This window comes from Notothenia rossii, assembly GCF_949606895.1.
Source record: "Notothenia rossii genome assembly, chromosome: 9".
In the NCBI taxonomy this organism is placed as follows: domain Eukaryota; kingdom Metazoa; phylum Chordata; class Actinopteri; order Perciformes; family Nototheniidae; genus Notothenia; species Notothenia rossii.
In genome coordinates, this window is record NC_136907.1 from 12,142,135 (window position 1) to 12,164,278 (window position 22,144).

General features: G+C 38.6%; 3 protein-coding genes across 4 annotated transcripts; 1 reads left to right on the plus strand and 2 right to left on the minus strand.

Annotated features, from left to right (window-relative positions):
• Nucleotides 1–625: 625 nt before the first annotated feature.
• On the plus strand, nucleotides 626–3,412 carry medag (mesenteric estrogen dependent adipogenesis). Its single transcript, XM_079648392.1, has 5 exons — nucleotides 626–1,859; nucleotides 2,235–2,371; nucleotides 2,782–2,897; nucleotides 2,974–3,147; nucleotides 3,274–3,412. Exons 1-5 carry the CDS (start codon nucleotides 1,660–1,662, stop codon nucleotides 3,286–3,288), a joined length of 642 nt encoding a protein of 213 aa, XP_079504518.1. The 5' UTR covers nucleotides 626–1,659; the 3' UTR covers nucleotides 3,289–3,412.
• On the minus strand, nucleotides 3,274–8,014 carry alox5ap (arachidonate 5-lipoxygenase-activating protein). Its single transcript, XM_079648393.1, has 5 exons — nucleotides 7,787–8,014; nucleotides 7,613–7,694; nucleotides 5,545–5,615; nucleotides 4,050–4,131; nucleotides 3,274–3,974 (listed from the first exon to the last, which is right to left on the minus strand). The coding sequence occupies exons 1-5, from the start codon at nucleotides 7,854–7,856 to the stop codon at nucleotides 3,812–3,814; spliced, it is 468 nt and encodes a 155-aa protein (XP_079504519.1). The 5' UTR covers nucleotides 7,857–8,014; the 3' UTR covers nucleotides 3,274–3,811.
• A 2,376-nt stretch (nucleotides 8,015–10,390) lies between these two features.
• On the minus strand, nucleotides 10,391–21,776 carry uspl1 (ubiquitin specific peptidase like 1). 2 transcript variants are annotated; one of them, XM_079648747.1, is made up of 9 exons: nucleotides 21,618–21,776; nucleotides 20,507–20,663; nucleotides 19,631–19,753; nucleotides 18,575–19,529; nucleotides 17,711–17,821; nucleotides 16,253–16,382; nucleotides 15,607–15,732; nucleotides 12,865–13,025; nucleotides 10,391–12,361 (listed from the first exon to the last, which is right to left on the minus strand). In XM_079648747.1, the coding sequence occupies exons 2-9, from the start codon at nucleotides 20,630–20,632 to the stop codon at nucleotides 10,620–10,622; spliced, it is 3,474 nt and encodes a 1,157-aa protein (XP_079504873.1). In that variant the 5' UTR covers nucleotides 20,633–20,663; nucleotides 21,618–21,776; the 3' UTR covers nucleotides 10,391–10,619. The 2 variants fall into 2 exon arrangements, with proteins under 2 accessions (XP_079504873.1, XP_079504874.1); XM_079648748.1 differs by lacking the exon at nucleotides 21,618–21,776 and having other exon boundaries at nucleotides 19,971–20,649.
• Nucleotides 21,777–22,144: the final 368 nt, after the last annotated feature.

The window sequence follows — 22,144 nt, forward strand, 5'->3', positions numbered from 1 at the left end:
GTCTTACATTTTTACAACAGTGCTTGAGAGAATGTATTCCACTTATTTATGTTCAACTTCAGGTAATACTGATATAATTAGCCCTAGTTTTGCTAACAGACTTATTTTCTACACTAGAGATTTTCAAAAGCTAGACTGATTTAATTTACTAACAAAATATGATGGCTGAAAAAGATATACTAACCAAACAGTATATATTCCTCCTCAATGCTGCAGATCAGCCACTGACTCTTATATCTGAGAGCAGCTTTTTCACTTTTGAACTCAGTATGCCCTCCACAGGGAGGTCAGAGGTTAGCTACACAATCAACAGACAATAAACAACTAGAGATAAGCTAGAATGCATGAGTTTTTCCACAAGCTGATTGTGAGAAAGGATTTTGAAGCCTTGTTCTCAGTATAGCAAGCATTGTAATTTATATTATAAATAGATGTCCAGAAAGAAGGCTGAAAGCAGGATTTATGTTGTTGTCCATGCAGACTGTTAGAGACATACAGAACAAATGAGTCAACCATATCCCGACCACTGAGTCTAAACATGGACTTCTTGCCCACACAAATTAAATAGTCTGTCTCCGTGAAACCAAAGCTGTGGGTGTTCACATCTTTGTGTGAATAAAGCGAACTCTACGGAAAGAAATCCAAATGGGATTTATGTTTCCTACAAACTTGAAGAATGAGGAAATAAGGTCAGAGCTTTAATGGCTTTATGGATCTGTTTTGGACTCTTATCGGGTGAGTGTTTACGGGAGACAGCTAAAGTAAATACTCGAAGATACTCATGAGCACTGACCAAACATTGCTTATGAATAAAAACGGCAACAAGAAGAGAGTCTGATATGACACAAATACCCACACACAAAGACACACACATACACACATGCAGAATATTAATGTCATCGTACCACAAAGGCTGGCAGGTCACTCAATATGTTTTTCATTACTGTACTTTTCCTTCTCTGTTCAAAAGCTCGCTTTGTTCTCGACAGGAATGCCAATTGCTCACCTCAAGTGGCTTCTCGTAAAGCTCGGAAATCCATCTTCATTATTGTGGATATAATTGAACAATAGTGTTATTTTTAAAAAAAATGGTTTGATTTAGTTATTTATTCATTTATCTCTTAATTGTTAATTCATAATTCCTAATTCACTTTATTTTCTCGCTTACTTAGGGCCTATATTGTAGGTTTATAATGTAAGCTATGTAGGAAATGGCCAAACAGTTTTATGAAAGTGAATACAGCTCCGGAAGCAAATTAAGAGACCACTGCACGATTATCAGTTTCTCCTTCAAAATAACGTTTTAAGGGAAGAACAATATTAAATCATCAAATAATACTTCTTGGACATTACCCATATATCAATAGTGCTATTCAGACATTAGACAATGATTAACATCCGGATAATATTGAATCTGTAGAACCTGTTTTTACTTAACCACTTCTCAGTCTGCATTAAACCATTTCTGTCAATCATCTTAAAGGCGTGTGTTTTCGCTTATTGGCGTTCAACCTGAGCCGATTTAATTTGGGACCGGAAGTCTGGTCGTGTCACCATCATGTCTAACTTCACAGCTTTTATAAGCTAGCTACAGACTTCAGGCAGGCATTTGAAACAGCCGCAGCCACAGGAAGACGTACCAGAGAAAAGCGTGACACCATGAATGCGAGCAAGACGTCCCACAGCAGGATGAGAGTGACAGAAGTGGAAGAGTTTCTGAAAAATCCTCCGGACGGTTTCTCCGTGGAGGAGCTCCCCTCCGGTCCCCGAGTCCACAGCGACCCGGAGAAGAGCCTGGTGCTCATCGACGACTTCAACTCCTGCAGACGGGAAATAGTTTTCCTGAACTCGGTGGGAAGGTGAGGGAAACGCTTCATGGGATGCTTTAAAAATACATATATTGCATATTTTTGACTGTTTCTATACACCGATTGAATGTATAGATATGTATGTATGTATGTATGTATGGTCACATGTATGTGTATTGAATGTATGTATGTATGCATATGTTAATGTGTAGACATTTGCTATCTCAAACAACCCCTGTGTACTTTTTTGTTTTTATTTTACTTTGATTAATTTTGTTTGCTATTTCATTTGTCACTTTCGGGTCTCTAAAAATATATGATTTGAAAAACTGTACTTGTACTATAATGTGACCCCAAATAAATAAATAAAAATAAAAATACACATATTATTATACACAAAAACATAATTGAATTGTTTCAAAACAGGAAGGTTAAAATGCAAAACCTATGGGAGTACACCAGCATGAGGAAGAGTCTGCTGTCCAAGAGGATTTATCTGATGATGTCTGCATGCGAAGAAAACTTTTCAGTGAAAGACAAAAAGGCAGCCAATGAAGAAAGAGGTAACTTTAACTGTACACAAGGCTACTTACTACCATTATACAAAATGACCCCATCATGACGAGGACATACGTTTTTGTGTAATTACACTGAAATAACTAAAAAAAGATAAATGGTACTTAAAGCCACCACTGGTATTTTTTAATTCGCACAACATTATACTTTTGAGCACAGTCTGTGCTTTGCAGCTAAGTGTGTCATGCTGCCTACATGTGTCATGCTGCCTATATGTGGTTTGGCATGTTGGCTGAAATCCAACTTTGGATGATTGCAATGGGTGGAGACGGAGTAGAGTAATGACAATGGCTGTACAGTGCTTCTGCACAATGACAACATGTATTTCTGAGCTCTCTTCTCACTGGTTTCCCTCTGTTTTCCCCATAAATTATCCTACACCTTGTATCGGTGGCAGTGCTCAAGCAGTTTGTGGTGTCCATCGATGGAAACGATCCTTTCATCAAGTGGCAGATGGAGAAAGGCCTGGACTGGAGCATCTCCTCTGTCGCAGGAGAAAGCTACAGGGTGGATGTAAGCAGGACTTTGTGTCACTTTTAATGTAGTTCATACCTTTGTGGTTTTTAAATATGTCTTTTGTTTATATCAGATTGACTTGACTGAAATAATGGAGAACTGGGCAGTAAAAAACAGCAGCGTTATAACCGACAAATTAACAAAAGTCCAACCTGTGTGGAGAGACGCCTCCTTCACCCTCAAATACTACTCTGATGCCCTCTTTGACTTTGCACACTGGTTTGGGTTCAGCAAAAGAACATTTTGTGTAAGTATGTCTTATTCTTCTTAGCAATATAGTAGTGATAGTATAATATAGATAGTTACTTTGCTGGATTTGTCAGATTGCACTTGTCTAATTTGTGTTCTCTGCTCACATCTTTTACCATTACAGTTGAGATTGACATGAGCAAGCAGTGGATGGAGAGAAAGAGAAATACATTTAGCTTTTGCAATCAGTTTTAATGGCGTCTGGGTCTGCTTCCTTAAGGAAGTTTGCTGATCAGCAGAAGAAAGTAACCTGCCAGGTAAAGGAGTGGCCTACCTCTTCAGACAGAACTGCACTATAATGGCTGTTGGGTATTTCTTCTGTTAAGTTGGTGGAAACCACTAACAAGGGATGGCAAAGAATTACTGAATGCCATGAAGATTATCAAGGAATATATTGTGTATTTCTTTCCAGTGTTTTTCGATAGTAACCAGGTGTTTACCTCACTTGATTAGAGTTGAAGGGGTCAAATCTATATTGCAGAATGAATTGTTTAAGACTTTTGTACAGAAGAATCATACTTTGTTAATGACATTTTATTTATTTACCAAACTGACACACAATAAATGCTCTTTTTATAAAAACAGAAATTAAATCAGACTTTTGTTTTTGTTCAATTAAAAGACATATAAGTTGTTTGTGCCATTATGTGACACACCTTGCCCTAAGGGAGTAGGAGAAGAGCAGACGCAGCGCTGGTGATGGTTTCCACGTATTCCTTATAGTCGCTGCTGCAGAAGCGCACCAGCAGGTAGTTGAAGATTCCCACAATGCACATCAGGAACAGGAAGAACAGGACGCGTTTTCCAAACAGGTAGCCTGGGGTGCTACGAATAATGTTTAAATATATGTTAGACTATGCCTCTTAACAAACAAAACACAGATCGCTCATTATAATTTACCTTTGACAGGTTTGTCCCATGTATCCGACAAAGTACTTCTGCCTGACTACAAGATAGATGACCCCGGCAAAGGAAGCAGGAGCTTCAGAGATGTGACAGAAAAAGAAATATATATATTACTTCCTGGTTGGGTTGTACAAACTGAGATCATCATGGTATGGTCTCAGAAAACATCACAGCATTACATTTTTGTAAATATCATTATTAGTTACAATGAAACTCTAAAGAATGAGAACATAGTTGTACTTGCAATAAACAGAATTATTAACTGGGAAACCAATATCATATAAGGCTATATTAGAAAAACATGGCAGTTGACATGTAAGCAGCACTATAGCATGTTAAGAAATACTTTTAAGTAGTTTATTTGAGTTTTAACTATTATTATTATTATTATTATTATAACAATTAACATAAACTGTTGGTGCTGCTCGTGTCTTTCTAACTCACACACACTCACTTTTGTCCGTTAATTTAACAGAAAATATTTTTTACATGTAAACGTTATATGATGACCAGCAATTTTGAATAGCCTGGTATATTACTACAATCCCCATTTTCATAACTCACAATATTGAACGTATATGGAAACTCCTGGCCACTTTTATTTGGGCGTCATGTTTTGGTCTGTGGCTCCTTTTCCCGGTTCAGTGATACAGTCAGTAATGATACTTCAGAGAATACCGTGATTCAACAGTGTGAACCAAAAATAATGGGTTCATACATTTGTTTATGTATTACTTGAATAAGTGAAGCCCAGGTAGTGTGGGCAGAGGGAGAAAAAATGCATAGGAGGACTGACTGTTGGCATTTATGTGGGAAATTCCCACAGGCAGTCTAGAAACTTCAAGAGGCTCTCTGTTTATTGTTCTATAAGGTGTTTTATGAGCTATTGTAACGGGTTGAGACATGGGTACAGTAAGCTGAGGAAATTTTGCTTTCCTTTACAAGTAGTTGTCACTCAAGTGTAAAGGGCTTCTTATAAATGGCAGTGGGTAAGAATTCCAGAAAAAAGGTTGGAATACTTTTGATTTACATTTTATTGTAAATGAGAGCCTAGGTGGAACAACATGAGTTCATATTTTTCGGTTGTATCGGCCTGTTCTGACTATCCTGGGTTAATTGTGTACTTGGTTGAAAAAAGTTGTCTCAATATTTTAAAGTTGCAGACGAATATACAGCAAGTTTGATATGAATTTATATTGTAATTTAATTTTGCCAAAGCACCCTGTCTTCTGCATGTGTTGGCTGAGCCTGATTGGGCTGTACTTCATTGCTGCGTAGGTTTTGAATTACACGCATGTGTGGTCAAGTGTCAACAACATTTTGGACAAATGGGGTTAATGGTATTATATTATAAGTGCTCCTCAAATGAAGGAGTCATCTATAAAGAACAAAATCCTTTCTTGAATGTTTTCCCTCAGCTGAACTGACTCTGTGGGAGTGTTACAGTAACTGGTTAATGATTGCTTTACAGTAACTGATTAATGATTACCTTGGCTGAGACACAGACCGGCACACCACATCACTGCCAGGAACGTTGGGTAAGAATCCATGCAGTTACGACTGAGAGATGAGAAAGCAAGAGGTGCAATTAGTACAATCAAGGAAGTTAACGGCAAAGAGGATTCATGGAGCAATCTGATAACGTTTGATATTTAAGAAAATGTTTTTAAACTGTAGAGCAGAAAAGACTGTAAAAAAAACCAATGGAAAACCAATTTGGGTGTCTGAGTGTTGGAGGAGAAGAGTTGAAATGGAAAAATGTCGTCCACTCTGAGGTAGTACGTACTGGCTGCTGCAATACACTGCAATAATCAGTTCAGTGTGTTTCACAGAGCCATGTCCCTCAAACCTTTTCAATCTCACGCATGTCTGGAGAATTAGCCAGTGGTGTTATGTATTGAATTACAATTACTCAAGTTTTGTGCTTAACTACGATTTTGCGTTATTTTCCTTGAGTATTTTTATTTTATGCTACGGTTTACTCCACTACAATATGGAAGCCAATATTTTCCTCTTAATCCACTACATTAATTTTACATAAATATATACTTGTTACTTTACAGATTCAGATTATTAGCAAACACAAAATATAAGAAACAAACTATGCTATATAGTTATAAGTAAAGTATCCAGCAGAAGTATAAGAGTAGCTCCACTTTTACCAGCTGTGATAAACACATTATTTTTAATAAAAAATAATAATCCAGTAATTGAATATGTTATTCTGAAATTGGAATTACATACACAATAAGTAGCCTACTATCCCTTTTGGTACTTAAGTATAGTTTGATGTGAATACTTATGTACTTTTACTAAAGTAAGATTATGATTGCTGGACTTTTACTTGTAAGAAAGTATTTTTACACATTTTTGTAGTGTTTCTACTTTTAGTTAAGAAATATATATTTCTCCTCTACAAAACTGGCAAAAAATGTCCTATCTCAGAACGGGTTTTTTGTTTACCTTTCGGTCAGGACCCCACAAGAGACCTCAACATAAATCTGAGAGATCACAGGCTGATTTGTTTCCCGAAAGGTAATTATATATTTTTTCTCAGATTTATTTCTACACCTACCTCAAAAAACCTTTAATAAGAGATGGGTCATTTTGAAACTTTCAGCAAACGTTTGCATCACCCAAACGTTTGAAATCCAAGTCAGGATGTGGCTGAAATGTTTCTTTAAAAAACAAAACAGGAAGTGCATTGCAGCCCATGGAGCTTCCCAATACTGAGACGTTGTGTCACTTATATTAGATTTGAATTTCAAGCTATATCCTAACTACTTTTAATGATTAAATGAAGCATAACGCATTTTTGTCCTCAGTGCCACAATTTATGAATTTGTTGATATTTGTCTCTGTTTAACCAATTAATTGTGGCCCATAAAAAAATCAGAAGCAAATGTGCAATAACTACAAGTTCCCGAAGCCTGAGGTGACGTTTTTTCACTTTTCTTAACAACAGTCCAAAGCACAATCACGTCCAAATGACAATGATAGGAAACAGAGAACAATTGAAAATTCTGATATTTTTGATGAAGCCATTAAAATAATAGTTGTCAAAGTGTAAAATATTTGAGTAGTTTTGTGTGTGAGGTATCTAAGATGGTGGGTGGATACACTCTTGAATTGACAAATATTGATGTGCCAAGTGGTTTTGCAAGAAGCGTGAAAGTCACAGTTTTGAGAAACAGGCTTGATTTTATATTGCACGATCATAGCTGGATTGCAATTTTAAACAAAGCAAAACAACCTAAGCTATAAGTCATTTTTAAACGCAACTTAAACACATGAGGATGAGGATGAGTCACCTCACTGAGAGGCTTGTGGAATTAAATGTTTTCTTAACGGTTATTTTTGCTTTCCCAGCAAGCATTCAAATGAGCTCTGTAGTTTTTTTCCAGTATCTGGGAGTGTTCAGGCAAATGCAGACTGCCTCTCAAAAACAGGTCAATGGAAAACCAAATGGAATTTTTATTTTAGAAGGAAACTAAAACAACAAAAAATCATATGTTTCATTAGATTAGCAGAGGAACTGAGTGTAAAATTGTACTTACTTGGCACAAGAAACTCGTTCAAAAGCAGCTGCGTTTGGATTTACACTCCTGCACTCCTTCTCTACCTTCAAAGCAAAGAATGCTAAAACACAAAGATCATTAACGTCATCACATAAGGTCATCTTACTCACATCTTTAATTACTGATTTAGAGTTGCTTCTTGCTTTTCCTCACCATTCTGAAGTACGCTGATGAGGGTGACGATGACCAGCATGTAGATGTTTTCCACCACGATGCTGTACATGATGATTGTGTGAGCTGTCAGAGAAGATGAATGGAGATGCTGAGCTTCTTTTTCCCATCCAGAAGTGTGTCTCTCCAGTCAGCCTGAAGAAAGTAAACTTGATCTGTATCTCTATGACTTACTGCACCATCCCACCTCAATCCTACATAGAAAACTCGTTTGTGGTTTCCTCTTTATGCAAATTATGTTCTGGCTTAATACAGAGGACACAGGCCTGCTACTTCCTCTGTGTTTGTGTCAGAGATTGCACAGCCATGAACACATTTGCATTACATTAGGGTAATTAAATGTTCTTTGTGAGGGCCTTTTTGGAGTCTTTCTGGCAAATGAGCAAGACCAATACTCGGGAATCCTTTAATATGATATTTTATGAAAGGATATGTCCGCCAGACAAGTTCAAATGTTGATAGCCTTTTTCTCAAAGCAACAGGTTGACTTATGTGAGAGAAACTCCAGGTGTTCCTATTCAAATGTTCATTCATGTTAATAATTACACCTTTGCTTCTCCTTTTATTCATTCAAAACATCCACTGCACTGGAAGAGGAACTACTGATACGTTTTAAAAAGATAAATACATCAATATAGAGAAATTACATAACAGGTAAAGGTTGTTCTTTCATTGGGCTGTTGTCAGACTACGCTTCGAAAAAGGAGTCCCCTCATCCCTACAGTTAACTTGGCTTGGTTAAACTTATTTCCTGGATGGCTGTGAGGTGCTAATTATGTTATTTGAACTTACCTCCAGCTTTGAAAACCTCTAGTATAAAGAACTCATATTTAAAAAATGTACCATATGTTTTGTATTTGTGTTCTTGAGTTTTTATCTCATTCAAATCAATGAAGATAAGAGGAAGAGAGCAATGTTCACCCCTGGAACATGCTCGAGAAGCAGAGAAGTGTAATAAAATAATACAGCCATTTACAACCTGTCTGTCAGGTGAATATTGCGTGTGGACGGAAGCTTTTTTGCAATTGCGTTAATCCTATGCGTTTTGCCGTATGCGTCCTCGAGGGGCCGGGGCCTAAATCATAGACTGTATATACTATGTCCGGCCTACCAATAGACAAACAGCACCTGCAAGTGCATCAAAATGGTAATGCAGCTGCCATTTCCCCCATTTGGTTAGTGACTGTATTTAAAAACAGAAACATGTTCAAAATGCAATATTTGTTGAAGTCGTTTATGAAAGCTCTTTAATTCAATAAATGTATTATTTACATACAAACTTACTATATGTACTTAATTACCAGCATACATACTTGAACCTACTAAATGAATACACTTATGTTTCTTAACATCCCAACAAATACAAATGAAGAGATTTTCTAATTTGAAGATAGTTCAAACATATAATCAAGCAGTGTTGTTACATTGTTTAGGTTGACGTTACTATCAAACAAAAACTAGCTAAGCGTTGTAGTGCATTTAATTTAAATTATAAACAGTAAATAGTCGAAATTATACCAGCTGAAGTTATGGTCTGCTAGTTTGTACCTTTATAGTTTATATAATGTATATACGTATACACGACGCGTTGTCTATGACTATGTTGAAAATGCCTAACGGTCGTCAAGGTTAACGTGAGTCCCATATGGTCTAGCGGTTAGGATTCCTGGTTTTCACCCAGGCGGCCCGGGTTCGACTCCCGGTATGGGAACGACTCTTTTGAGTTCTAGGTTGAAATCCGACTAGACACTAATGATCCTACCTAGAGACTGCTTAACGATTTACATATTTTATCGTTCGCAATTTTCCCACAAGGTCTGCTAAGAGACTCATTGATATACGAAGGAGGGAAGATTACTGTTTAGCATTGCTTTGGTAAAACAAATCATATTACTTTTTTCATGCATGCTTCTACGTAACATTAAGCTGTCTTTAGCTCTTTTTCTTCTGTAACAACGTACATTTCCCCTCTGTGGGGCTAACAAAGGTATTCTGATTGTTTCACATTACCTGGTAGTGATACAGTATGTGACTATGTTCCTATTTGTTGAAAGACGAACCCTAACCCTTTGGACTAAATGCACATAATATAATTAAAGTTCATATTGAATTACGTTGAACCAAGCAGCTGAAAATTACACCTAAACTTTACAGATTCAACTGAACATTGCCATTTTCAAATGATACATTCTAAAGATAGTTATTGATGTGCTGTAAATTACAGACATATTTTCCTGCAAACAATGAAAAAGATGAATCGGTCGTGTTACCTTGCTGCATTATCACAACATTTTCTTTTCTTTTCTTTCAGAGGTGTAAACCATTTGTAATCTTAATAATCAAAGCAATGTTGATGTCTGACTGAAGGCACAGGGTTTTATTTTGTAAATATGTGTTCTTAAAGGAACTGTTAATCTTTCAGTTACAATAAACTAACTGTTTTGCCCTCAGTTATAGTCTCATGTCAAAGGCAAGTCAGTATTTAACTAGCAAGTCAGTGTTTACATTGACTTAACAAACCTAAACTATAAATATTTTTATTCTAAGACGAAGCTGAAACCACACAACACATTTTGTACAACACAGTAAAGTCATTAAAGTATTTATTAAATGACATTTTAAAAAAAAATCACCACAAGACTTTAAGTAATTTTCTAATTAACAAAACAGAAAACTCAAACAAGCTCTGCTGTAAACATAACAACTTCATACAACTCATTTCTATACAATATTTACACTACAAAGTGCCAAACTTGCAGACAGTATTTTAAGGTGTACAACATATACATGTACAAGCATATAAACTTCATAGAAGTCAAATGAACAGGTCACTGAGGGCGTCCGTCTCCATCTCACTCGGCAATTGAGTCACGGCCTGCGAGAGAAACTCCTCCAGGAAGTTGTCTGTGTTGTTCATCTGAGGCAGCGCTCCAGCAGCGTTGACCCCACAGTGTATCTGCTCCACCTGCCCCTCCTGGCCACTGGCGAGCAGCTCCAGGAAGCCCGTGCTGTCCGGGGAGAGGTTGCTGGCGGTCGTTGCCGGCGAGAGCAGGTCCGAGAGGAAGTCGTCGCAGATGGAGCTGTCGTACGTGCTGGAGGTGACGGTGTTTGGGGAGCCCAGGATGGTGCTGTCCGGTCGGAGGCTGGCCCCGCCTTGATGCCCCAACATCTCATTCAGCTTAGCGAGCTTCTTCTTCTTTGCATTTAGCTTCTTTATCAGCTTGTACCTGAGGGCTTCTGTCTCGCTGAGGCCTGGAGGAAGCTTCGAGGACTTCTTTGAGGAAATTTCCGGTAGCCGAGTTGCTCCAGGCATACACAGCGGTGTGTTCAATAGGGATTTCTGGTTGCTGGGTGTAACAGGTGGACTCAGCTTTGATTTTCCTTTGAGAAGCGCATAAGATGGGAGCGGACTTGGGGAGCTCTTCGCACCAAATCCACCGTACATTTCTGCGGCTTTTAGCGGGAGACCATCGCTGTCCTCTGTCCTGAGCTGAGGTTTTGGGAAGAAAGGAGAAGGAAGCTGCCGTTTCCTCACAGGGTTGAGTGTTGAGTGGATGGGAGGAGTGGGCTTTCTTAGAGGGACAGAGATGGGTGTTTTGGAGGGGGTAACTTTAGCAATTGACTTTTGAAATTGGTTGACTGGGTGTTGGCTGAGCATGTAGGACCAGTGAGGGTTGATGGCATTGGGATTTTTCTGTGGCGCATCAGTTGCAGACATGGGGGCTGCTCGTTGAGTAGTTTCAACAGGCGGTGTGTTTTGAGAGGCAGCGTCTCTCTCAGGTTTGCTAATGACTTCCTTTGAGGGCTCAGAGGATGTAGTTGGTGAAGTTTGCGGAGCTGCTTTCGGCTCCGCTACCTTTGTAACAGTTTTTCGGCCAACCTTTCTGCCTCTGCCAGCTGCCCTGCCTCTGCCCCGTCCTCTCTTTCCACAAGGCACAAATGTAGGATCACACGACGAGCCGTCCGCAGAATCCGATGAGATGGAGGGTAGCTCAAAATCAGGGCTGGGAGACGCTTCACTATGTATTACAGCAGAAGAGCTATCGGGTATAGAGTCAAGTGTTTTATCCCTGCTGGGAGCGCTCGAATCCTCGGTTTGTTCGTTCTCGTTCAAAGGAGGCATTTCTGAATGATCCGTTAATTCCACCAGGGTGAGGGTAATGATGTCATCATGGGAAAGTCCCTCGAAGGCGCCCAGCAGCGTTGTGGAACCGATAGACGTGTCACCTCCTGCCGTGATCGTCGTGTCAATGATGTTGCTCCCGTCCTCAGATGCTGAGAGTGCACAGACTATGTCAGTGTCGTTGTGAGACATAAGAAGAGACTGATCGGTGGAGGAGTTCAACACATTGTCCGCTGTAAAGCCATTTTCACTTAGACAGGGGTTCTTCTCATTCTCAGATGGGGGACATTCAGAAAATGTGCTCGATGGAGAACAGGCACGAGACTCTTTATCCGCCTCCCAGAAGACGACGTGCATCTCCTGAGCCGGGACCGGGAGCTTTTGGTGAGTCTTACAATCGGGATGTTTCAAGTCGTCATATTCTAACCAGGATCCTGTAAGACAATGCACAATTAGAACTATAAACGGCATAAAAGTGCCTCTCATATTCATAATGGAGGAGCCAGGACAGCAGCATATGTAAAAGAATGTTAAAAAAAATCAAAAACATAAACAGACTAATAATAGAATAGGTAAAATGTGGAATTGTCATCTCTCAAGCCGCAGAATAACTTCTCTATAAAATGGCAATGAAACAAGTCTTCCTCAGTTAACATTGCATGAATTGTCCAGCAGAATGTGCTGTTGGCAATCTACCACCAACACTTAAACAAGCACAAAGTAGATTACAGATAAATAGAGTTCTCAGTCACTATACATGTTACATTTAAAAATATTGCAAAGGATAACAGCATCTAACAGCTTAAAATTGTACTAAAATACAATTAATGATGTATTAATTGACTATATATATATATATATTGATGCCTTAATCACAAGGGATGTTTTTTATCGACTTACATTTCAACAATACAACTATAAAAAAATGGAAACCTACCGTCAGAATCACAAATCCAGGTGACAAAGTGCTTCAGTTGGTGGTTGTACTGTATGACGGTGGTGATGGAGTAGCGTTTCCCCTTGAAGGAGAAGGTGTAGATACTGACATCGTTGTCAGGAAGTCCCTCTACAAAGTGCAGCCCAAACACCGGCGCCACACTTAACAAAACACAAAGCAAAAATCTGGTTAAACGGATAGAAAAGTGAAGAGCACAGTGAATAATATGGTCTCACTCCTGTAATTATTAGACTGCATGTACTATAATGAGATGGTTGCGCTTCATTGTGAACAGATTTCCTACTAAAATGAATGAAGTCTTCATGTATGCATGTCTGTTTTTAGATGTTCTCGAAATCAAAAAAAGTGAATGCAGCAATACCAGAGGCAGAGCAATCGGCCATATAGGCTACCGACTGGTATCCTTTAATTTCTCACAATTTCAAGTGTTAGCAATAATTAATTGGTAATTTCAATCCCCGTGGGAGTCATTACTGCCACTTTAACACAGAAGTAGGCCTTCAATGAACGTTCATCAATACATTTTTTGTGTAGATGTGGAAGCACATCTCGTAGAAATAAATTATTTGTTATCCTGATAACATGCATGTCTCTGCTGGACGTAGAAAAAACAATTGTAATTTTCTAATAACAAAACTGAATTTGTTGGAAACACTGGAGACTAGAGAAAAGCTGCTTTGCCCCTATAACTTTTATTCATGTGCCTTTGTTATCTTTGCTTTTAAATGAGTGTTTTTAAATGCCATTTTATAATACGTTTCTTAATGCTCTTAACCTGTTAAATCCCACGCCTGTTTTTCAGGTTTCAGGCTCCAAAATGACATTCCCAGGACAGATTACTATAACTATACTTCTAAAAAAGGGGTAAATTAATAATTCTTTTTTCTCAAAGCAATGATAAACCTGTGAGCTGGATGTAGAAAAGTCAGAATCAATATAGATGTTTTTATTTTAAAGTAAATTCAGATTGAACATAGTAGGCGTATACGACCGCGTGTTCCAGTTCCTGCCAATATCCAGCAACTTGGCACAGCCATTGAAGAGGAGTGGACCAACATTCCACAGGCCACAATCAACAACCTGATCAGCTCTATGCGAGGGAGAAGTGTTGCACTGCGTGAGGCAAATGGTGGTCACACCAGATACTGACTGGTTTTCGGACCCCCCCAGACCCTGAGGCTGTGCAAAGTTGCTGGATATTGGCAGGAACTGGAACACGCTGTCGTATACGCCGAACCAGAGCATCCCAAACATGCTCAATGGGTGACATGTTAGGGTTAGGGTTTAACCCTAGGGTTTTCGGACCCCCCCAGACCCCCCCAATAAAGCAAAACTGCACGTTTCAGAGTGGCCTTTTATTGTGGCCAGCCTAAGGCACACCTGTGCAATAATCATGCTGTCTAATCAGCATCTTGATATGCCACACCTGTGAGGTGGGATGGATTATCTCAGCAAAGGAGAAGTGCTCACTATCACAGATTTTTTCAGATTTGTGAACAATATTTGAGAGAAATGGTTATTTTGTGTATATAGAAAATGTTTTAGATCTTTGAGTTCATCTCATGAAAAATGGGAGCAAAAACAAAAGTGTTCCATTTATATTTTTGTTCAGTGTAGTTACTTTTTAAAAGTAACTTGCCCGACACTGCCCTTGAATGATGGGATCGGGGACTAAAAGCTTTAGGAATCCAAACTATAACATAAGTACCCTGTATCAAGATTGATGTAAAACAAGACATTTTACCTTTTTAGAGAGGTTTAGAAAAAGAAACCCACTTCTGGGGTCATTTGGGTGGATTTGCCATATCTCTGGAACCCATCGATTGATTTTGGTGATTGACACCTATTTTGAACCGTTAGAGCCAATAGAACCGAGGGGAAGTTCCTAACAATCCATCTAAACATTACCATTGGTGAATGAGAGTGATGCGCAGCCAACATGCCCAAAAACGGAAGCTGGGTTACAACTCTCATACTCTATATGAATACTCAGTTTGACATGTTATGATGGATTATCAGTAATCATTTCAAAGTGACACAGAGACATTGGATTAACCTTCAGCAGCGTTTTTATGCGTTTCAATGCCATTGAACACAACTTTTGATCACAAAACAGCAAAGGTAAGACGTATTTGCTGTTTTAGCTCTGTAAAGTGAAGTTGTGTTTTGTCTGGTTTTGTTTTCCGCGAGTTTTGGTCGCACAGTGATGTTACTTATACCATTCTGTGGAATCTCAGGTTTCATGATGTCTTGTTTGTGCTGATCCGATAAAAATATTTCTACCGTGAGTTATGTGCTAAGTGCGTTAGCACTCTTTCGCTTAGTGCTAATTCAGATTCATTAGAGTTGTGTTTTGTTTCGGTAAAAATGGTTCATATCGTCAGTTAACTGAGTTTCTTCTCGTTAAGTGGGTATGACACATTAATAAGTTGTTAAATGTTAAGAAGACCTGAGAGACAGTTTCGTGAATATTGTTTCGGGGTGCGGGGGCATGGGGCTTAATAGGTTAATGTCTTTCATTTTTGTAAAGCATTTTGAATTGCCTTGTGTTGAAAGGGGCTATATAAATAAACTTGCCTTGCCTTATAATCATGGGAGTTAGAAAAGGCATTCTTTATTGACATGGTAAACAATACACCCCTGTGCTACAGAATAATAAGGTTTGAACAGTAGATGTAATTACTTTGCAAGTGGTTGTCTGATTTCTGACATCATTATTACCTCTCCAGTATCAAAGTCCTTCTCTGGTTCTTCTGGCAGCACACATTGCACGGGGCCAAGTGGACTGCATCAAGAGGGCGCCAATCAGGCAAAACCTTTGTGAAGGTGGGAAGAGTTTTTATAACCCTGAGAAACACAAAAAGAAAGCGATTTAAAATGTGTTCAGTTTGCTTGCATTAGAGAATAATTATACATTTCTGACAATGTGATGTTGACAAATAGGTAACGTTCACTTGTTTCATATTTATAATTTGGTGATTGGCTTAACCATTTTTTTATTTCTTTCATACTTATTTAACACCTTACTACCTCTAGTCAAATATAACAAGCAATCTCCTTTTGGGCTCTGGTAAACGGATAGGCCTTTTGCAATGTTTTCAGATATAATATGGACTAAATAAATTAACTAATTAATTATTAAAAATGCATTAAGTATGTGACTATTAACAGGATAACCACCTTGCAGTATGCCTCCTCTGTTTGTCAATTTGCATCTATTTTGGTCCAAAATGTCATAATTGAAGGATTTTGTCAACGCATTAGCAAAAAATAAATAGCTTAAACTTCACAAACTACACACACACATCTCTACGGACATAAAAACATCACTATCAAGTAAATCATGTAGTATCTGATAATCATCTACCTTTCTTTTGTGGCAGTTTTGCATTCGCTGCACTTGAACTCCCAGTGAAAGGTGGACTGGAAGAGAGGCTCCGCCCAACAGTCCGTCTTCAGGAGCAGCGGCAGGGCGAACACCGGAGTCTCCTCCTGACCTGCAGGCACAAACATGCAGCCGTTAGAGCATCATCACAGGGGGGGGTGCTGACGGAAGCTGTGGTTATACTCTCGGGCAAAAATCATTATCCCCATTATTTTTGGGTCAATATGACACGACAAGTTCTTAAAACAATCATTGCATTGAAAACATCACACATTTTACCGTTTAAAGTTGAATGCCTCAATCTGGTGTACTTAAGAGCAGCATTAAGGGGTGGGACCTATGAAGAACCTGCTCTTGTTAACAGTTGAATAATAAACATATTGGTCAGATATTAATGGTGATGACAGGTCACACCAAAAAGGCTTTCTTAAAAAGGGAACCTATTATGCAAAATCCACTTTGTCATGTCTTTTCTACATCAACATGTGTCCCCTCTGTGTAAAAAGATTCTGAAAGTTTCCGGGAAAAAATATTCGCTCACTTTTTGTCCTGATCCATTTATAAAAACCTGTCTGAAAATGAGCTGATCAGATTTTGGCCACTTTATGATGTCATAACGATTTGTTGGGTTGTGTAACCATTAGCCAATCAGCAACCAAGGTTCATAGTTTGTTAAATGTTAAGAAGACCTGAGACACAGTTTTGTGTGATCTGGTTGGCAAAAAAAAGGGCAGTATGAAATCTAATATTCATGAACAGACGGCTTGAGGGGCCCTGGGAGCCCAGTGTTGTCGAGTTTGAAAAACATTTGCTCAGACATCTCCCCCATGCTCACAGTAGCTTTGCACTATTTGCATATTGTTTCTGAACTGAGAAAGATTTCCCATCATGTCTGGCAGCACCAGAAACACCGGCCCAAACCAATACATATTTGACTACTTTATTTTCATACACTTCTTGTATCCAAAACGTAGCCTTGGCCTAACATCGTCTAATTGTATTGTTAACCTTTGTATTGTCAACCAATGTATGTGCAGTGAAGTAGCCAGTGTGAAATTGTATCTTTGCTACATTGCACAGTCTTCAAACCAAGTTGAGAGAAAATTAAGCTAGAAAAGTATGAATGATGACTATGATGAAGTAGTGCACAACAATTGTTGCCTTTTCCATCACATACTAAAAAGGTATGCTAACCAGGACTTGTGCACTGTGCAAATAAACCTCGGGAATGACACATCCATTCAGAATGTATTTCTAAATATAATCCTGAGAGCTAATATCTCCTCATATCGACACACCCGGTTTTTTGGCTGCCATTGCCTGAATCTGCACCAATGTGGATCGAAAGAAAGACATTAGCCAAGAATGTCCAAAAACATTACTTCATCAACAATGTTCAATTCCTTTCAGCACTGGTTTGTCTTCAGTGACTGAGCTTACCCAGCTTGCAGTGCAGCTTGGGCTGCAGCAGTTTGAAGATGGACATCCTGAGAGTGTGTAGTTCTGCATTGGCCTTTTGCAGCACATGATATGGCACCCGCACGTCACCATCTAGATAGATAACACACATTATATATTATATCTTCAAAACGTTTACAGATGTGTATTTGGTAAATTGTGAAATTTTTGTAATCTTTAATATATATATTTTTTTTTATGCATGCTCCTTAGTTAATATTAAGCTGTCTTTGGCTCTTTCTTGCTGTAGAAAATGCAAATGTCCCCTCTGTGGGATGAATAAAAAAGGTATTCTGAGTAATGCACTCCATTATATCTATATGTAAAAATAAAAAGTATCACATGTAATTTAACTCAATTGACTTTCTAGTTGAAAGAATTTGCCATTTTTCATTGATGGCAGCGCTGCTTTACACCCAAGTAAAAAACCTATCAAATTGAAAACATTTAGTGTACATTTGGAGAGATTTCTGTACATGTACACCTGGCTTGACATTGCACATTCAAGAAGTTTGATTTGCTTCTCAGAGATTCACACAAGAAACAATTAAGGACTTTCCTCTTCTGTATTGGTATTTCCTTAATCAACCATCTCTGAAATACAGTTTATTGTCTCTTAGGAGTAACACACTTATATGTATGTACTCCATTAAAACAAATCTACAATTAAATTATTAATATAAACAAATAAAACACCTTAATGCGCCATTTTTGGCTTCTAACTTCTCCTAGAAAAAACCCTAAAGGCATGTGATGTAATATTGAATGTGCTGTTTTAGAACAAGCAGCTATTTTGTATTGCAGTAGCAGAAGATACAATAGAGATCAGGGATGTGCTCAACCTACCTCTGTCAGTCTGTTGATGGAGTTGGGTGGCAGCACAAACGTCTTCATATCCTCTCATCAGCTGCCAGACAGAAGACTGCTGAGGCTCATCTTTGGGTTTATTCCTTCTCAAGCTCTTACAGCTCACCAAAGCAATAAGCATTGAGTCCAGCCAACACAGGTTGTCACAGTTATTCCAGAAAAGATGATTCGGAGCAGATACAAGCTCGTTTGACTGCGTGGTTATCCTGGTAGGGGACAAACACTCCGTTTTGGACTTAATGCTGTCTAAGTCCTTACATGTGATGCTGTCTGCGGTCAATGGTTTCTTTGCAGTCCTGGCTGTCTGTTCATTGTGCGGAGGTGATGGAGTATTGATTCCATTTGAATCAATTGCAAAAGAGGACTGATCGGAGTCCAGACTGCAGCGTCTGTTCAGCGCCTCAGGAGGACTGTTCTCCTGACAGAAGTCATCCTCTGACACATCAGGAGAAACACGATGATGAGAAAGTGCAACCTCAGTCGCATCAGAGGTCAACGCGGCTACTGATGGGCACTGCAGGAGTCCAGCTGGAGTCAAACATGTAGCAGAAGCAAAAACATCCGTACAAGTGGCATTCTCTGGTTCCTGGTCCAAAATATCATCTTCATATTGTAATGACTCCTGTAGCGGTGTCTCTACAACTGGAGAATCCTTATATCCATTAACTCTTTCATCGCCTGCCTTTGGTGCTGCATGTTGGCCATTAATGACAAAGTTTAAAGCACTTTGCTCGGCTTCTTTCATGAGGTCGTCCGTAATGCTTTGTGGTCCAAGACTGTCGGATTCATTCAGTCGCAGGCGTTTGTGTACTGGACCAATCAACTCTCCTTCTTCTTCTTCTTCTTTTTTTCTCTTGTTCCCAACTGAGGGCTCCACAGGAACCAAGCTGGCCAAAACATCCTCCAAGGAGCGGCTGACCAGGGGGAAAAGGCACTATGAAGAAACGAAAACAGAAAGATTTTAACATGGCTGCTTGAAAGAAAAGCCTAAAACATGGATGTTCAGCTGGATGTTTGTGATGAACTAAGACTTACCTGTGGGTTTGTGCAGAGTGTGATGGACTCCTGGAGGTTGATGCGATATGAGCGCAGAGCATAGGTCGAGCCCTTCGAGGTACACCATGGACAAAACTTATGTGAAGCAGCTCTTTCCTGAACCTTCAAAAAGATCATTAAGATCACAGAAACATGGCATTAATACGATATGCCACAAAAAAGGATGATTGTTTCACTGTAGCATATTAAAACACAAGTTATCAAACAGTTTTAAAGAACATGCAAAGCTGTTTAAAACTTACATCTATTTTTTTGTAAAAATGCAAAAATGTTTTTAAAACTTTATACATGTGTATCAGATGAATGGATTTCTACCTACCCACTTCACTGTCATATTTCAGCATCTTTCTCCACCACTGTTAGCAGCTTTCATTGTATTCGTCCAATCACATTTATATACACATCTGTACATGCATTAAACTAACAAAAGAAAATTAGAATTTTGTATTTGATTTACCTTGCAGGGGTGACGCATACAAGCAAGAGTAAAACTGCTGACAGAAATGTTCAGTTTTTAGTGATTTCTTTTTTTTTCACTCTAGATTTTGGCTTCACGTTTTCACTCATTATTAATGGGATGAAGTATACATGAAGTTACATTTAAATAGGTCTATGATTCAATTGTAGATAAGATTATTTTTCTAAATAGATAATTTTAACAAAATCATGTAGTACACAGTTTCTTATAAAAACATAAATAATAGGCTTCAAGCCTACCCAAAAATCTTTCGCCTTTTACTAAAGATTTCCTTTTTATGTTTTGGATTGGTACTGCAAAGTCACAGTATTTTTTTCAAATATAATTCAGCTTTGCGCAAGTGACAACTGTTAGAGGAAAACAAGAGCTCTACTGACTTTTCCCAAATACCCCACCAGTGGTAAGGCCAAAGCCCCCAAACCAGTGTCTTCACCAGTCATTGGCAAGCCACTGCTGCTCTTCTGATCCATAGCTGTCCGATGCCATTCAAAATATAACACCATATCACTGCAACCAGGTTCCAGTCCTGAGGAGCTGGGGAGAACAATACAGCACCACATAATGCAATGTTACTCAATACATGAGGTGTGTGAACAAAATTGACCATAAGACTATATAGATGTGTTAGATAATGGTATATTGTTAATACAGCAATACCATTCACTTTAATGTTTCAAGTTATATTGACTGTATGGTGCAAAACAATGAGCAAAAGCTTTGTGGCAATACTGGTTTGACAGGATCGCATCCATGTCATAAAGCCTTATGATCTGTCAGGTATTTAATTTACTGTATGAGTGTAACTGTATTTAGAATTCCTTGATTTCCTAATATGATATTAATAATAATGTGAACTTTTGTATATTACTTACTATTACTAATGATTACTTACTTCTCGTGTCTACAGTCAACATTTAAATAATCCAGAATTAGGTGTAGTCGTTTTTGCTAACAACAACAATCATTACGGGATATAATACAGGATAAAAAACTGTTTCACTGACTGTCTTCACAAAAACTAACCTAAGATAGATGTTTGCTGGCACACGTGGGACCAGCGGTCCACTATGACCTAACACATGAGTGTTAACCTTTAAAACAATATAAAGAGATTGTAATATACATGGGAAACTGTTAAGTTGACACACTGAGTAAATGAGCATTTCCCATGGCAAATGCGGCCTTTAGAGAACACGTTAACTCCTTTTAGGAGCCAAACTAATTAGGAAGATGCAAAACAGTCAATTCTAATTAGCTAGGCGATTCGATAAATCCTTAAATGGCTTGATTTTTAAACCTGTCAAACCTACTGTAAAGGTGTAAACTCTATTTAAAATCCTAACATTAAAGTTAACAATCCACGCAGTTACCAAACCATCAGCCTCTGCACCTTGCTGCTAGCATGCTAACATATTAGCCAAGAGCCGGGCATTAATTCAGGCACTAAAGTCTCATTTTCAGTATTTGTGAATGAATAAATATACGTACCGACAGAAGATTTAAATTATATCCAATATAACGATGTAGGTCGGCGAAATTCATCCACGCAGAGCCGCATTTATTAATCCACAAAGAGTCCATGTGCACCCTTGTGCCAGTTCGTATTACAAACGTTCTTATTCCGCTCGTTGGGCGGTTGTGCAGCGGCCTTTGTCTTCCCCCTCTTACAGACAAAGGTTCCGCTGGCCCCCTTCTTGGTAGTTCAAGTGAACTGCAGTAGCCTCTGTTCAAGTTATTGTTCCTGTTTGTACTGTATGTTGACACTGCCCATGAAATCGGGACTAATCCATGCGAGAACATGCACGTAATAAAATATACGCGGAATTGAATCACGTTATTTAATAACATGCTCTTTTTTGCTTATGAGTATTAGGCCCTGGTTATCATTGTTTTTGTCTTCCAAGTCATTCTTTTACAGGGATATACACATGTGGAATGGCATGTTTTTGAGGGGAAACTATAAACTGCTTAGAAACAAGTCTTACTTTTTAACAAGCAATTTTTATATTGAATTA

Bases quoted from the DNA above. Each gene is read 5' to 3' on its own strand.
- alox5ap (XM_079648393.1), bottom strand. From the start codon at position 7,856: ATGTACAGCATCGTGGTGGAAAACATCTACATGCTGGTCATCGTCACC. The intron at 5,616-7,612 runs GTAAGTACAATT...CTCATCTCTCAG, and splicing joins GAACGAGTTTCTTGTGCCAA to TCGTAACTGCATGGATTCTT. The intron at 4,132-5,544 runs GTAATCATTAAT...ACATCTCTGAAG, and splicing joins CGGTCTGTGTCTCAGCCAAG to CTCCTGCTTCCTTTGCCGGG.
- uspl1 (XM_079648747.1), bottom strand. From the start codon at position 20,632: ATGGTGTTATATTTTGAATGGCATCGGACAGCTATGGATCAGAAGAGC. The intron at 13,026-15,606 runs GTAATAATGATG...TGTTTTGTTAAG, and splicing joins AGGACTTTGATACTGGAGAG to TGTGGCGCCGGTGTTTGGGC. The intron at 12,362-12,864 runs GTAGGTTTCCAT...ATTGTCTTACAG, and splicing joins CTGGATTTGTGATTCTGACG to GATCCTGGTTAGAATATGAC.
- medag (XM_079648392.1), top strand. From the start codon at position 1,660: ATGAATGCGAGCAAGACGTCCCACAGCAGGATGAGAGTGACAGAAGTG. The intron at 1,860-2,234 runs GTGAGGGAAACG...GTTTCAAAACAG, and splicing joins TTCCTGAACTCGGTGGGAAG to GAAGGTTAAAATGCAAAACC. The intron at 2,372-2,781 runs GTAACTTTAACT...TATCGGTGGCAG, and splicing joins GGCAGCCAATGAAGAAAGAG to TGCTCAAGCAGTTTGTGGTG.